Genomic DNA, 16,941 nt, shown 5'->3' with positions numbered 1-16,941 from the left:
ATAGTAATATAGTCAAAAGAATGAGACATGTCCAATCGCTCCACTTTGACCCATTCAATATGGCGGCGACGTCAACGTAGAATTCAATCTTGAATGCGGTATTTACGTAAGTATGTTTATTGCTGCTCCTAGTTGCCGTGGAAACAGCCTGTTTATTGTCTGTGTCGTTTTGGGGCGCTTCAGACAGACTCCTTTCTTTACATTTCACTTTTGGACCCAAGTTGAATAGAAAATGATTTGCTTTTATAGAATGAAGGAATAATTGAATAATATTGGTCATTTTAAAAAAAAATGTCGCGATGATACACGGGAGTTCAAATTTAGTAAGACAGACAAAACAGGCGCATTTTGATGGCGACGAGCAGCACGACGATGGCTTACTTGAACTCCCTTCGTTTTTTGTTTTAACTTTTCAGAGGTGAATAAACGTTGCTGATATTTTGTTGTTGTTGTTCCTAATACCGCAATTTGCGAATGGATGTGATGTTTGACAGATATGAGGGGGAAACCAGAGAAGGACAGTTCCACGGGAGAGGGAGTGCCAAGTTTAAAGGAGGCCACACTTACAAGGTACAAGTCATGTGACATTTGAAAACAATACAATCATTATTTTACAGACAGTGACTTATTTTAAAATGGATAAGAAGGGCCAGGTCGTTCAATAATTAATTCTCTTTATAATTATTTATATTAATTACAAACAAATTTAAATGTCTATAAACACAAGTTTCCATGTTCGTAATATTTTTCATTTTATGTAATACAATAAATTCGTAAACCAGTTATTTAATGAGACAAATGAATAAAAAATATAGAAAAAATGAATGAATGCATTGTAATTGAACAATTTTGTGGGTAAAAAAAACAACAGCTAAAGTAATGCAACAAATATTACAGGAGTAATTCTAAGTTAAATGTAAATTCTAAGTTGGCCAGAGCAAAGAATTTGGATGTTTGATTCAACTGAATATTGAATTTTATTTTTTTACTTGAGCTACAGTATAAAGTCTTTCCCAATTTTATACATAAAACCATGTTGCTTATCGTTGTTTAAATTGGCTACAAGCACAACACTATCTTTGCATTTAAAATAAAATGTGAAAGATTTTTAAGTCCTCTTCAGCCCTAAAATGTGTCCCTGAATTAAATATACAATAATGGAGCTAAAGCATTGTTTTTGAAGGGCATGTTCTCTATGGGAGTTATGCATGGGACTGGTGTCTTCACATGGGCCGACAAGGTGAGATATGAGGTAGGCTATGACTAATAATAAATTGAAGAATAAATGGAACCTGATAAACATGGATTACGTATTATTTATTACATATACAGAAATGCGTATAAACACTATTACGTGGTTGTCGTCCAAACAGGGAGAGTTTGTGCACAACATGCCGGTGGGCCAAGGCAAGTACACCTGGCCGGACGGCAGCTCTTACGAAGGTGACGTGTGCAATGGTGTCAGGCATGGCAGCGGAACCCACAAAAGTGGCAACGTGACGTACAAAGGGCAATGGAATCACAGCAAGAGGCACGGAAAGGTAACGCATACTACACCACTTTCTATATACTTTACCTCCGAAGGGGTGCAAACTTATGCCGATGCTTGGGATGTACAACTTAAGCCCAAATGTATTCATATCCCTCGCCAAATTTTGAGTTAAAGTGAATTTTATTCGGTGATTGGGTATCTTTTAGCTGGAAATGACACAACATTGTATTACATTTTGTTTTAATTAATTCAAATAAAATTTAAATACAGTTTGAACATTAAATCAGCATTTGAATATAGAAACAAACAAAAAAAACTATGTTAAAATATGCATGAAAACAAAGATTACTGTCCTGGATTAAAAAAAAAAAAAGCTTACACAGGCTGTATGGATAGCTACAAGCGCAGTTCTATTATGTTTGATTGATTGATAGATTTTGTGTTTTAAATGTAAATCTTTTTTTGTATTTTATTCAGTGATACTTTTGCATACCACTAGAGGGAGCCCGCATACCACTAGTGGTACTCATACCACACTACGAATCACTGCTCCAGATCAATAATTCCCAACCATTGTGCTGTGGCGCGTAGAATAGAATAGAATTTTTTTATTTTAGATTGATTTCATCTGTCTAATTTTATCTGATTAAAACCTCATCTGTTGATTTGAAATGTGTATCTCGATGTAAGATCTCGGTCCTAGACCTTCTGGATCTTGTTGAACCTAGTCTTTTTGTTATTGTTTTGGTTTGTCCTTCTAATTAGGGCACTGTGTATTATAACCAGGAGGAGACTTCTTGGTACAAAGGCAACTGGGTGATGAACGAAAGAGAGGGATGGGGAATAAGACGGTAAAATATACTGGACTGTATATGTATTATGATGTAATGAGTGGTAGGAAGTAAAAAAATAAAATACAATAAAATACTTGGTCACTTTTACTTTCTACATTTGACAACAGATATCTGTACTTCCTGTTTCTTAGTTCTACTTTTACAACGTGTCGACTTTCTCCTAACAGCTACCCTTCTGGTAACATTTATTTTGGTGAGTGGAAGCATAACTTGAGAAATGGAGAGGGCACCATGAGGTGGCTAAATCAGGGACAGCTCTATATTGGCAACTGGCACGACGGAGTCCAGGTAGGGTGTAAGAAATGTGACGTTTGCACAATTCCACTTTATGAAACCTGTTTATTTCTTTACATTCGCTTTTATATTTTTGCTTTTTATACAATATAGTTCTTTTTTTTTAATGAAAACAAAAAACAAAATCACATTTTTGGTCAGTTCTAGAAAGGAAAACTGATTTGCAAATTGAGTTACGAGCTCGGTGACAGAACAAATTAAACTTGTAAGTCAAGGTACCACTGTATAGTAGAGATTCAGCTGACAGATTTTCTTGTGGCGGCAGCAAGGCCATGGCACACACGTGTGGCTCATGAAGCGAAGCGAACCCGGAGCTGAATTCCGTCCCAGCAATCAGTACACGGGGAATTTTTTCCAGGGTTACAGGCACGGACCGGGAATCTTTTACTACGCTGGCGGTGCCGTCTACGAGGGAGGATGGCAGGACAATAAAAAACACGGGAAGGTGAATTGAGTATGTTTTTACTTTGTGTGAATAAAGCATCTCTCTTATCTCGCTAGCTGTCTAACTGTGTGTGGGTCACGCAAATGTTTTAAAAGTGACAACAAGTGCTCATTTTGTATTTTATCTTTAGGGAAAAGTTACCCTCAAGGACGGCTATGTTTTTCAAGGACAATTCCTTAATGACAAGATGGTGACCCCCAATATGACAGCAAACCAAGCCCCCGTTCTACATGGTAAAGAGCCGCCACGCGTGATTTTAAAAATTAATTTTCCAGTTTGGCAACGTTTCCATGTGATCCCCATGCTTGTGTGAGGTGCATGTTAGGTATATTAACTCTTAAAATGTCCACCAATCAGCTGGTACAGGCTCCAGCTCAACCGTGGCCCTAATGAGGCCAAGCGCTATGGAAAATGTTCAAATGTTATAATTTGCCTCTTGTGCCACGTGCGTTGCCCACATCAGGTATGGCCGAATCTTCTCTTGGACCGGACATGACTGTCAGCATAGATTGCGCTTTGGAGAAAATCCCTGGGAGAAAACACGAAATTGAGCACAAACAGGTCGCTTCCCACTTCCCACTAGCACAACATTAGCTACTCCTGTAGAAAAAATGATAAAGAATGACAATCAGAGGTATTACTTTATCAATATTATTACTGTTAACAGTTTTTAGTAGGGCTGCATGATTAGCATTTTTACACCGTTTTTGATCTTATTTGAATTTGAACCATTGAATCGGAAATGGGATTGTTTTTGTACCACATCAAAAATGCAGTAAGACGTAAAAGCATAGTGACCAACATTAGAATATAGTAGCATAGTAGCCTGAGTGTTCATCAAAAACAAAGCAGATGATTTATTCCTAAAAAGTACATTTAACATTTTTGTTTGCCGCTATAACATCATGCACAGTTTGAACATTAACACTGTGCTTTAATATAGGAAAATAATACAAATGTACCTAAATCAATGTTTGAAAACAAATGCTTCTCAATAATTAAAAGCAAATGTTTTGTATTTAAAAGTCAATGCAACTGAATTGTACTGAACTGCACTTAAAATACTGTACTGGATTTCATTCAAACTAAACCACTAGAGGGAGTCTACGTACCACTAGTGGTGCTTGTACCACACTTTGAGAACAACCGATCTCGTGGAAGAGCATTTAATTGTTCTGCTTGTCACTATATGTCACTCGCAAAGATCAATTCTTTTGAGTAAAGGAACTATTTGTAAAAGTGGCTCATTTGCCACACTAATTTGGCAGGGAATCACTGGCGTAACAAGGTAACCATTGTCCTGTTTGTTCCCTCATGCTGACACTTCGTTCAACAGGTGAGGTTTGTGCTGCTGAGGCACAAGACAGAGCTGAGGTCCATCTATCGTTTCTACAGCCGACTCGGCCAACCTCAGATTCCAGGCGGCGCCTTCCTGCTGTCCCGCATGCAGCTGTGGCGCCTGCTCAAAGACTGTTACGTCCACCACCGTGGCGTCACCTTGGCGGAGCTCGACCTTTACATACGAGGTGAGAACAACCCCGTATTCTCGCCATCTCAATAAAATAGTACAGTAATTCCCAGCCACAGTGCCACAGTGCTATGATAATTCCTTGGACCAATTATTGTACTACTTTCATATTTAGACGGGGCTTTGGCACCATATGATTTCATTTAAAAAAAAATTGAATTACGGATATAATTTTTTGTATTCTAATTGATGAAGATGCACCTGTAGTGTACTATTTGCGCCTGTACAGCACAGGAACTTGATAGCAAATCCATATCTAATGGATTGAATACTCTCCTTTTGCATAAGATAACCCGGAGCCAGCAGAGGTTCACTCCCCCTTCACTCCCATAATGCTTTGTCGGTTCCTCAGCTGCCTTGTGATCATTGCCTTCCACATCTACCATGAGGACATGGAGTAAGATGTTTTGGATTTTCTGCATTTCTAATCCCCTGGCAAAGTTTTTAAAGATTGAGCAGTTTAGACAAAACTGCAGCTTTTTAAACTGTATTAGTAACATGGGTGAAAAATATGCTCTTGCTCCAGGTCATCGAATCACCTTCTGGCTGCGTGCTTCTCCAAACTTTTGATAGAAGACATATTTCCACATGCCAAGAATGTAAAAGGTACGACGGTCACGGATCTAACATTAATGGAATATTGTGTTGACAGCACAGTGAAAGAGATGTTAGCGCCTCTTACACTTGTGAGGTTTAAATTGAATTTTTCAATGGGAATGTAAAATACTGGATGTTAAATAGTTCATATTAATTACAAACTAATACATAATTATGTTATCATGTATACTTCATTTAGCTATCATTAACTGATCAATTATTGAATTAAATAAATGCATCGTGTGTAACATTGTTTATTTTACTAATAGTTTGTATTTAGTTATTTCCAATGACTCAATTGACGACCAATTCTTTAATGAACTAGAGGAATATATAATTAATAAATACATTTCAAATGTTAACATGGTTTACTTTAATAATAAAATATTGCTTTATTTACTTTATAATTGATTTAGGTATGATTTATCAGCCAATTGTTAGTATTTGTTATATGTATTTTCTTTCATTTGACTGATATTTTTAAAAAAAAATTCATTTACAATGTATTGACCAATAATTTATTGAGCTAAATGAAAAAATAGATACATGTAAAATAGTTTATTTCAATAACAAAATAATTGTATTTTATTCTCATGTTTTATACTTAATTTTATTACAGTTCGTGAACTAATTAGTTGATAAAAAACAAATTCAGTGTTAAATGTACAATGGTTATTTTACTAATAATTTGTATTTTATTATTTACAATAAATTAATTAACCAACTATTTAATACGATAAATGAATAAAAATATACACCCATTTTAAAATTAAAATAAACCAATTTTTAGAAGGAGAAAAATAAGTAAATCAATTCTACAAATATTATCGCACTGTTGATCATGCACAGTTAAAAAAAATAAAGAAAGTACGGAGCAGGCCATATGTGGTCCTGGGGCTAAAATCTCCAAAGGTTCCAATGTGAACTGTCTACAGTATATGCGCCCTGCGATTTGACTGGCAAGCTGTCCGGCGTGTACGCCACCTTTCAGGCTAATAGATGGATGGATGGGATATTATGTTGTTTCAGCGTGATTACACTACATTAAATACAAATCTGTACTTAATAATTGCAGCTTTTTTTTTTTTTGTCCAGGCTTCCTTTTTAAGCCACCAGAGCGAACAATTGTAGCCGTGGACTTCCTAGGGAAATGCTGGAAGGTGTATCAGGCTTACTGCAGGGTCAACAAAGCCCCCAGGGATGACAGCACCATGACAAACCGCCATATACTATGGATGTATAAGGTAAAACTCTTAATGTAATGTAATGTCTGTATTTTATCATGCATTTGTATTATTTTGAACACATATGGTACACATGGCCAAAAGTAATGCACCCATATTTCTATCGTGAGTGTCCTCATTAGGTTCACGGCGTGTGAATGGACAATTTTGAGTCTTCAATGAATCAAACATGCATGCTTTCGGAATGTGGGAAGAAGCCGGAGTGCACCCACCCAGTGAAAACCCGATTTATTCCACTTTGTGATACGGCTCTAACATAAGATGTGGAAAAAGTGAATCACTGTACTGTTAAAGTAATATACCTCTACAATTACCCTAACATGATTAGCTGTCAAAGGCATTTCTCGGTCTGCCTCCCTAGGATCTCAATCTTTACGACAGTGATTTGACCATCGTGAGGGTAATGGAGATCATCTCCGCAGAGACCCTCGATCCCAGCAACCTGTCCGCCTGCATGGAAAATGAGGTACAGTATTTCCAATTGAACCATTGATGTACTGACTGACTGAACATCTGCATTTTGCTAATGCCCTTAATTATGCTACAGATTACATTTCTGGAATTCTTTGAGGCTCTTCTTGGCTGTGGCGAGGTCAAGTGTCAGCAGGTGAGTGTTTTTCAGTGTGCGTGAGGGAAAACAAAAACAAAAAAAAAACACAGGTCACGCTTTGATTTGGATTCACTGTTTTGGTTTACTGCTTGAAATGGGGGGTGGGTTAAAAAAATAATTCAGTTCTGTCACTGTTATATAGAATTAAATGGAGGTGAGTCACAGTAACAGGCCAGATTAAATTTGCTCAACAGATGACAGGTCCTTACCCAAAGATTGGACCGTCGCGATCCTCTTCAGGTTTGTACACAAGTTACCATCTGATACAACTAAAAATGATGACTTCCTATTTAGTCAGTTAATATCATGTCTAAAAGTAGCTTTACTTTAAAGTAGGGCTGGGCGATATGGCCTTTAAATCAAATTTCCGATTTTATTTCACAACAATCCAATTTACGATTTCAATTGATTGTTCCCCTTTGCAAATAGAATTAAAAAAAACAAATGACAACGAGATTCAAAACAGTTTTATTTCTCCTGATGAACGTCATTTTTCCAAGCATTAACTTGCCTCAACTTCACAGAAATAATGGATTTTTTTTTTTTAAAGTTTCTTTTTTCCTTTTGGAAAAATGTCAAATTCTTTTCCTAGCGAGAATTAAACTCACTATTGGCGCTTTCAGAAAAAATAGTCACTGCTAGAGCGGTGTTGCTGAATATCACATCATGTTAACTTTGCAACACTGACTGTGCTTTTATTAATTAATAGGAATTAAAACTCACTAGCCACTTTTCTGAAAAAGTCACTAAAGAGTTTGGAAAAGTGGCTGAATATAGCATCCAAATCCATAAATGGGAAACACTGCTATTGCTTTTGTAAGCTAACTTCACTCTGTTCACAGTCATGTTGTTAGTGTAAGCAGTGCACAACAGCCGGGATACAATTTAAACTGTAGAAACTGTACATATTTTTTTAAATAAAAAAAAGTCCTAACAAATAAACTCAAATGAATCACGAAAAATCTATTTGTCACCCAGCCCTAATTTAAGGGGCATAATGCATATTTGTTTTCTTAAATTTTCTACAGCACTGGCACGTCAGTGGCAACAAACGCTGGCCCAAGATCGTGAACTGGATGCTTGGAGTCATAAGATCCATCACTTCTTCAAACATATGTTCTTCCCTGCTGTTGCCCTCCTTCATATAATGTGATAAGCAAGAAGCAACTCGCACAAAAGGGAACCAAAAAAATAAAAATAAAATTTGGATTAGCAATTAGGGTGGCGGAGTGAAGTACATCAGGTCACTCGGGCATGCAGATGGCCGTATCTTGTCCTTGGGGTTTGGAGTGAAGAGAAACAAGGACGCTTCAGCTGTCTGGGCCTTCAAAATACACACCGAAATAGAACGCAGTATGAATATACAGTAAGAACAAATCAAGTTACTGCAGTCTCATGTTAATTTAAATGGTCATAAGTTACAGAAATAAAAGTTTGAACCTGTGGTGACTGGGAAGTTAACGGGGGAGGTGCTGTGGTGACAGTGTGCAAAACTGTGAAGAAAGAAAAGACACATTTACAGTAAACCAAGAGTGTACACCAAGACATGTAGTGCAGTGATGACTACAAGAGATTATTAGGAAATTAACCAGTACAAATAATACATCTTTGTACCTCTTATCTGTGCTAGTGACATATAGTGACAAGCAGAACAATTACATGCTCCTCCACGACATGGCAGAAGGTACAACCAACTTAAATTTGAATAAACTCAGACCAGTTAAGCATTCATTCAGTTTGCATATTTTTTCTGACATTTGTTTAGTGATGTGACATGAAATTTTTCTAATGCAGTATGTGAGTTTACAACAAAAAGCGTCCATGACCACTGTTTGGGGGGGAAAGAAACAATCAGATCCACTACCACTCATAAGTTTATGGTCAAAATAAGACCATTTCTAAGAAAATGCCTTATCTTGGAAGAAAAACTGTTTTTTTCCCCCAGTTTGTTTTGGTTCTGTCTGTATACCAAGAAACAAGTAGGTACTTGGTATCCAGCCATCCATTTTCTGAGCCACTTCTCCTCACTAGGGTCGCGGGCGTGCTGGAGCCTATCCCAGCTGTCATCGGGCAGGAGGCGGGGTACACCCTGAACTGGTTGCCAGCCAATCGCAGGGCACATACAAACAAACATTCGCACTCACAGTCACACCTACGGGCAATTTAGAGTCTCCAATTCATGCATGTTTTTGGGATGTGGGAGGAAACCGGAGTGCCCGGAGAAAACCCACAGAGGCACGGGGAGAACATGCAAACTCCACACAGGCGGGGCCGGGGATTGAACCCGGGTCCTCAGAACTGTGAGGCTGACACTCTAACCATTCTTCCACCGTGCCGTATTACAAAAAATACAGCGATCCCCACACTTTTGAACTGCAGTGTATAATCCATAATGGTAAATAAAACACTATGGCTCTTATTTGGCTATGGAAACCCAAGTACACATTCACTGGGTATGTGTGTGTGTGTGTGTGTGTGCGTGTGCGCACAGCACCTCTATGCATCATCATACCTTCTTTCTGCAGAGTCAGATGCTCAAATTTCGCACGGGGGGGCTCTTTCAGTTGGGTGCCGCCTGGAGGCGCATCCACGAGAGGGCTGAAACAAAGAGATGGGTCTGTTTCTCTTCGGGAGGGCCGAGGCGAACATCTGGAGGTACGGTTGGTGGCACGGCCGAGGGGAGTGAGCGTGCAGTTGGACTGAACTGGCGTGCCGGATGTCTGTGCCAATGCAAGGGAGCGACGAATAACTCTTCTTGGCGTGGCATCGTTGGCGCAGGGAGAGGCCTGTGGAGCCGCGGCAGCACCCAGTCGGCTGGATCTTCTCACCCACCCTGAGGCTAACCATACACAACGTTTCTGTCAGGGAAATCTGGAGCATTTTAGGTAGTCTCAGTGTTATTTCAGCAGTGGTGGGATGTAACGATACATACCAGTACTTCAGTACTATACTGAAAACAGGTTATTCAGGTATCTGTATATTTTGAGTTACACCCGAAAACAACTCCTTTGTCTAAATTAACCTCTCCAGATGAAAACAAAATGGAAAAAAGACAGCACTTTTGGGGTGCTTCCTGACTTAGACGTTTTTTTGGGCATAAACCTTGCGTTATTTACAAAGTTCAACCCCCTCCTGTTCTGGGTCATGAAGACTTACCCTAGCTTGTTTTACACACCTAATCAGGAGCTATGGAGTGCAGCTAGGTTTATCTGGCACTCTTGGTGACGATCAGATGAATTGAGGAAATATCAGGAGGGAGTTTTGAATCAAGCCGTTGAATCCGTCTTCATTTTACTTCCAATTTGCTCCATTACCACACCCCGAATAGTGACTCTTGGCTTAGCTCTTGGTTTAAAAAACAAAAATGCAATGTGATTTTCTTCTCAGTATGAGCACTATGCAAGTTAATAAAAGAGGGCAACTATTTGGTGTGCAGTTTTTGTTTTGTTTTGTTTTTTCCCCAGCTTTGCCAAGTTATCAAAATGGGTATTGTGTATGTAATTGACAGTGACACTATGGTACTTGAGTACATTTCAGACTCACCACTTTAACCAGTTTTTTTGTTTTGTTTTAAACGCGTATCTGTACTTCTACTTGAGTACTTTTGTCACCTCTGCATTTCAACTATAGACCCCACAGCAGAATCTCTATACTAGGATTACCTGGTGTCTTGGCTGGGCTCTCCACACGGAAGAAGCCTCCATCAAAGACCACAACATCAGACTGGCGTTTTGCTACTTGAGAGGACGAGCTGTGCTCGTGTTCCATCGCGTCACCTGCTGCCTTTGCGGCCTTCTCTGCCTCGGCCGCCCGCTTTTGGGCTCTCATGGCCGCTTTCGCCGCAGCTAGGCGAGAGTTGGCCGCCGCCTTGGTTACTGCTGGCTTGGCAGGACCTGCTGCCGGTTTCTGTCGAGACAAAAGATTATTCAAACTTGATACAGTAAGTACATACAGTGCCTATGAAACTAATACAACAATCCAGAACACAGGCGTCAAACTTAAGCTCTGCTGGACACTAAAAAGGAGTTTACTTGGTCACCTTGACTGCTTTCCTCTGCTGTGGCGGCGGGTTGTGTACCTCCACCCAGCCTCGTTCCTCTGCTTCTTTGAGGTCACCAAACTTCCTATGTACATCATCTACCTGAGAAAGGCAAACCGTGCAAAGTGACAGGCATCTTTCAGTGCTATCTGGAAACAAACATGGTCCGTATATTGAGAACTCGCCTGGAAATAAACCATGTCCCAAAAGCCCTGCAAATCGGTGCAGGTGGTGATCTTCTCCCCTCGGCACAACTCACAGTCGTCCACCAGGCTGCTGAACTGTTTGAAACGCTCCCTCATGAGCAGCCTGGCCTGGCCCACGGTTGTACGGATGCAGCCTCTCACTGATCACATACAAACAGGTGGGGGGGGGGGGGGGGGGGGGGTCTTTTTCAATTGCACCAAAGCAAATGTCCTGTATAGCACAATGATTTACTCACTTTCTTCAGGGACTGACTCATCATCCACTTTAGTCTCCCACTGACCACACAGAGATGTCAGTCGGTCTGTCTCATTGGCCATCTCTGACCTGGACATCATAAAAGAAACATATTTACAACTGGACACACATTTTAAATACAGTAGACCCGTTTGGGGAGTCCAGATTTGCATTCTAGTGTTCCCGCACGCAATCACCGAGGGAACACTGTACAGAGATTTCAGGTTGTTTACCTAAAGTACGGCACATCATGCTTTGATTCGACGGGGCTGCTTGGGATTGGAGAAGCCGCCGTAAGAGGAGGAGCAGAGCGGCATGGAGATTCACTTGGCTCAGTCTGACGTTCATCACTGAGTATTTCGGCAGCAGGGAAATGGACGCATGAGCGTGTCGAGCACGGCGACGCAGACCTCGGGGCAAGAAATAGATCTGCTGAGCGAGGACTGAGGGGTGCAGAGTTAAAGGCCTTCAAGCCAGCGGGAGCTTGGAACACAAAGCCCTCAGGAGCGAATGAAGAGGGCTTCTCAGCGAGTCCTGTGTCCCCTGCTATATTCTCCTCTTTGAGGCAGCGAGATTCCTCCTCTGGCTCCACCTTGTCCCGCTCCTTTAACCAAGGCTGCTACGCAAGGCAAGAATTAGCAATAGGGACGTTAATTGAATTACTGGTAAACGGAAAAGTTCATTTTAAAGCGTGCTATGTGTTACACGCACAGAAATGCTTGACTCGGGCGCAGCTTGATGGAAGTCGAGGTTGTTGTCGGCTGCAGAAGATGTAGACCCGTTATTCTCATGAGGGGGGGGGGGGGGGTAATGAGTAATACCAGTAGTCTGAAAAATTGCATAATACTGTACCTGTGCAGTTCTTTCCACTTGCAGAGGGTTGCGGCAAAGGGAAAACAATGGCTCTGCTCCTTGTTATTCTCTGATCTGATTGGTTAGCAATACATGCAGTTCATACACCTTTGCAAATGTCACAAGCACTTTCAGGATCAGTTTCCATGCTTTTTCAGCTACAGTGATAAACACAGTTCATAACACACTCAAAATGACAATTTTTGTTTTCTTTTACTTTATTACGGTAAAAGAGGTGGTATTATGCTGGTGATTCTCAACCTCAGCCAAGGCACATTTTTACTATTTAAATCACCAATTTACTAATTAGGTGTGTGCCAAGAATTCGGTTGTATTAACGGGAACAGATACCCAGGTTAATTGACCCTTCTGCCATCTAGTGAAAGATCATGTAATTGTTCTGCCAGTCACAATAGAACGCTGGCATAGATAGATGAACAAAAATACATTATTTGTAGTTTTTTTTTATTTTTAAATCAAATAAAAATGTAAACAATGTGCCACAGCACAGCGGTTGGGAATCACTAAACTACAGGGAGAAGAAATTAATAACACCAATTATACACACATATAAATATATATTTGTCTATTGATATAATAAGTCTTGTTTTTCCATCTAGTCAAGTCATTTTCATTTATATTGCACCAAGTCATACCAGGAGATTTGTCGGCTGGTTGTTTTTTCACTGCGGGAGCTGCTGTAAAAAGCCTGTTGGCTGATCTAGTCGAAGCTCCCCTGGTTGGTCTTTGAGTGCCAGATGGACCTGAAAAGAGCGGAATACAATTTCATATTTCAAAGTCATATTAAAAAGGAGACATCAGATAGTTTTCCATGTCTTACATCTTCATACACCCAACTATTTGTATATAAATATTTAAAAGTATGTTTCTAGAAAATCACTTTAAGCAAACTAGGATGTACCTTTCTTAGCTGCCGTATTTGGATTGTGCGTCTTCAGAGGCTGCTAAAAGGGAGGGGAAAGAAAGGCAAAGTTATGACACCGCGTTATCTTACATGAGAGCATATGAAAAATGAAGATTAGATCAAGTCACACCTTCTGCGATTGCTGCTGCTGCTGTTGTTGTTTCATTGAACGGGTGACTCTGCTGCTCTGTGATGGAGCTGCGTTTATTTTGGTCTATAAAGAACAAGCATAATTATTGCAAGTATTGCCACACACCCTATCTATCCATCCATTTTCTATTGCGCTTGTCCTCGGAGTCACAGGTGAGCTGGAGCCCATCCCAAATAACTTTGGGGCAGACGTGGGTTACGGTACATCCTCGACTGGTTGCCAGCCAATTGCAGGATTGCCAAAGCAGCAAAAAAAAAAAAAAAAACTATTACCAGTGTTTTTAACAGCACAATAATTCACACTGTTCAAGCTGTTACTGTTGCACGAGTCGACATCATTTATTTGCTAAAAAGAAGACATTATTAGGGTTACATTACACCTTCCTAGAAAGGAAAGACAAACTGTTAATGTTTAATTTGAAATGTTATTAAATCTGTTCCCGTTTACACAACTCATAACAAACGTGAACCGAACCAATACCTCAAAACCAAGGTAACGTAGCGAACCATCATTCTTGGCATGTACGACCCAAGTGATTACACATCTATGTCACTGTCCTAACTGGCAACCATAAGTACGATGTGGCCCGCAATTAAAACAAGTTTGAGAGTTTTCAATGAACCAAACATCCATGTTTTGGGAATGTGAAATGAAACCGTGAACTAGGACTGCAACGAACGATTATTTTATAAATCGATTAATCTATCACAATCTGATCATTTAAAAAAAGGTGCTATATTGTCTGATTATTATCTGTGCAATAGCCAAATACCATATAATAAAATGCTCATTTTCCCAAATGTGAACATTTGTACATTCTGTAAATGAGTCTCTCTTGATAATTGTGTGGCATGTCAACTTTGTTGTGTACCACAATGCTGCAAATTGGGAGATGCCTAACTTATTTTCAGTTTGTGTGACAGTGACAATGAAGCTCTTGTCTATTCTATTCTGTCGATTAATCAGATTTTTTAGAGGGACAAAAAGGCATTTTAAAATGTGCATCCCTTTATTTAAAAAGAGGACATTATTTTATATTGACAGTGCAGAAAATACACATCTTGATTATGATCTCATTGCTGGTTTGGTCCATAACGTCAGAAAATAGGCAAAAATGTTGATTATTGTTTTCCAAAGTAAAAGCGGGTGTTTGCAAATGTCTTATTTGATTCAACACAAAGATAAGCAGTCTGCTTTCATGGGGGATTACAGAAATCTGAGAATATTTACCGTTGAGAGGCCAAAATTCCGAGGATTTGGACATTTTTAAGTTAAACAAGGTCTCTGAATGATTAATTGATTATCAAAATACTATAATTGTCAATTAATTAGATAATTGATTAGTTGACAATTAATTGTTGCTCCTCTACCGTGAAGGATTGAAAAAAGTGGTAGTGTCATCAAACCGTTTTTACTTACTTCATTTGCGTTGGCCGAGGAAGCCGGTACCGGATGAATCATGAAAACGGTGTCTTTAGGACGATACAGGCCAGTCTTAAACACTCCCTTCCGTTCTCTCGCTTGCTTTTGCTTCTCTTTCTCAAGGGCCTTTCTCTCTTTCCAACGTGCAAGCTGTTTGACTTTCTCTTCTTTGGCCTTGTCTGCAGATAAAACGGATTTGGTGTAAAACAAAGACGGTTTACTAATAATGAGGTGCACATGCACATACAAAATGAGGGTTAATTCATGTGTGTGTGTTTGAGATGGGGTGGGGGCGCGGGTCATACGTTTTGCAGAATTTTCCTCGACATTTGTTATAGTTTTCATGGGTGATGTCTTGGTCAGAGTCGAGTCATCCAGACATAACATTTCGTGCTCCTGGAGATTGTCCAGCGGTCTTCGTGCATCCACAAGCCGCTCTCGATTCTCCTTCTGGTTCTGACTCAGTCTGCGGGACATTTTGATCCTCAGCATGGTCACACTGTTGTCCCGATGGCGCAAGTAGGAAAATCGGGAATCCATGGTGACGATGAGCCTGTGGTAAATAGGGGAGACAGTGGTGGGAAGTAATACGTATAAATACAATACTTAGATTTTGTATTTTTTTTTTTTACCCCCAGGTGTCTGAACTTTGTGTATACATTTTTATCTGATTACCTTTTACTTTGTACTCAATCACATTTCAGAGACTGTACTTTTTTTTTTTTTTTTTTCCCGAGTCGAATCAATACGTCTTTTTACCCTCTTGTCACCAATGGTGGGATGAAATAGGCGCTACTAATTGCAATTTCGGTTATAACGCAGTATCAATCAAATTGCCAAAAGGTGATAATAACATGTCGGGGCTGGTCAAATAAAAAAAAGTTAAAAACGAGAGAGTTAGCTTGTATTGACATAGCTAAGTCCACTACGGCTGCAGTTAGCATTCAGGTGGCTACGTACTAATTTTGTAAAACCACGAAAAGCAAATTTTCAACACCGTGTGGCGGATAATTATTGAAAACTCATCTTACCTTATGGTCAGCAAAAAAATAGCGTATGGAACAAGACGCAGCCTTCTCCCAGCAACAAACTCAAAACAACAAAATGAACACCAGCGCCTAACTTTTTTGAATAAATCTTAAGGATCTGATTGGCTTGACGTCAGGCAAACAGTGAATTCTCATTGGCTCTTTGAATATTGTACTTCCGCCTCGGACACTTTTTTTTTTTTTTTTTTTTTTAATAATGTTTTGATGTCAACACTGGGTTCAAGAAAATTGGGAAATGGGATTTATCCCACTCGGATTGTACTGTCTGCGATCTCAAAGCGTTCCAGGCGAATATAAACAACAACGACGGCTGATCTCGATAAATAGTTTTTGTTTCGTTCGTCAAAACAAATTTGGACCTCCAGCAGACCTCTATAAAATCATAATTTGATTTGTTTGTACAAATAAGGGAATATCTTTTAAGGATTTCATATAAGTGTTGTCACCCTGGGATCCGCATTTTCCTATTGTTCCTAAGTCGTGACCCACTTTCATAGAAATTAAGAAAACAAAATTGGGTTGTTTTTTTAACGTCGTTTTAAATGAGTTTTCTGTACCAAAAGGTATATTACTTGCCATTACCTCCGCCAGCCAAAGGCTGAGCTGCTCTGCATTTGTTTACAGAGTAAAACTAGTGGCTAGAGAACAAGGATGTAACATTTATTGTCACATTCCTACTATGGTCTGTGTGGGAACTTAGAACGCCTCTGTACTATATTGGAAAAATATTAAAATAGGAATACATGCTTTTGTTTTTTTACTAGCTATCTGCAACCCACCCACTTTTGGGTCCCGACCCATCAGTTGAGAACTCTTTGTTGTACAATACTGTACTGTACGTCACCTCTGATGCTGTAAACACGTTAACGTTAAAGCACGATTATGCTTGTGAATTTTGTAGGTTCCGCTAATTTGTCCCACAGTCATAATATAATAAATATATATCTATAATATTATGATTCTGACAATGGCTTGAAAAAAAATTAATGATTCATACT

The 16,941-nt window shown here is 39.5% G+C and overlaps 2 protein-coding genes across 8 annotated transcripts; one reads left to right on the top strand and one right to left on the bottom strand.

Annotated features, from left to right (window-relative positions):
* Nucleotides 1-156: 156 nt before the first annotated feature.
* On the top strand, nt 157-8,793 carry rsph10b (radial spoke head 10 homolog B). Of its 7 annotated transcripts, none has more exons than XM_061756055.1 (17): nt 157-418; nt 495-570; nt 1,184-1,240; nt 1,374-1,541; nt 2,258-2,343; nt 2,514-2,634; nt 2,906-3,085; nt 3,216-3,318; nt 3,549-3,646; nt 4,422-4,611; nt 4,902-5,010; nt 5,140-5,219; nt 6,306-6,454; nt 6,816-6,920; nt 7,002-7,061; nt 7,259-7,304; nt 8,093-8,793. In XM_061756055.1, the coding sequence occupies exons 1-17, from the start codon at nt 300-302 to the stop codon at nt 8,215-8,217; spliced, it is 1,872 nt and encodes a 623-aa protein (XP_061612039.1). In that variant the 5' UTR covers nt 157-299; the 3' UTR covers nt 8,218-8,793. The 7 variants fall into 7 exon arrangements, with proteins under 7 accessions (XP_061612039.1, XP_061612041.1, XP_061612044.1 ...); XM_061756057.1 differs by having other exon boundaries at nt 1,184-1,252; nt 2,279-2,343; XM_061756060.1 differs by having other exon boundaries at nt 1,184-1,252; nt 2,999-3,085.
* dlgap5 (discs, large (Drosophila) homolog-associated protein 5) lies at nt 7,517-16,050 on the bottom strand. Its single transcript, XM_061756063.1, has 16 exons — nt 15,926-16,050; nt 15,200-15,447; nt 14,892-15,073; nt 13,452-13,535; nt 13,319-13,358; nt 13,053-13,160; nt 12,397-12,471; nt 12,256-12,305; nt 11,778-12,163; nt 11,546-11,634; nt 11,289-11,449; nt 11,104-11,205; nt 10,727-10,970; nt 9,577-9,903; nt 8,505-8,557; nt 7,517-8,388 (listed from the first exon to the last, which is right to left on the bottom strand). Exons 2-16 carry the CDS (start codon nt 15,432-15,434, stop codon nt 8,281-8,283), a joined length of 2,244 nt encoding a protein of 747 aa, XP_061612047.1. The 5' UTR covers nt 15,435-15,447; nt 15,926-16,050; the 3' UTR covers nt 7,517-8,280.
* Between the last annotated feature and the right edge of the window lie 891 nt (nt 16,051-16,941).

This window comes from Phyllopteryx taeniolatus, chromosome 19 (genome assembly GCF_024500385.1).
Source record: "Phyllopteryx taeniolatus isolate TA_2022b chromosome 19, UOR_Ptae_1.2, whole genome shotgun sequence".
Classification (NCBI taxonomy): domain Eukaryota; kingdom Metazoa; phylum Chordata; class Actinopteri; order Syngnathiformes; family Syngnathidae; genus Phyllopteryx; species Phyllopteryx taeniolatus.
The sequence above is the reverse complement of the archived record's forward strand: the minus strand, read 5'-3'. Positions and strand labels throughout refer to the sequence as shown.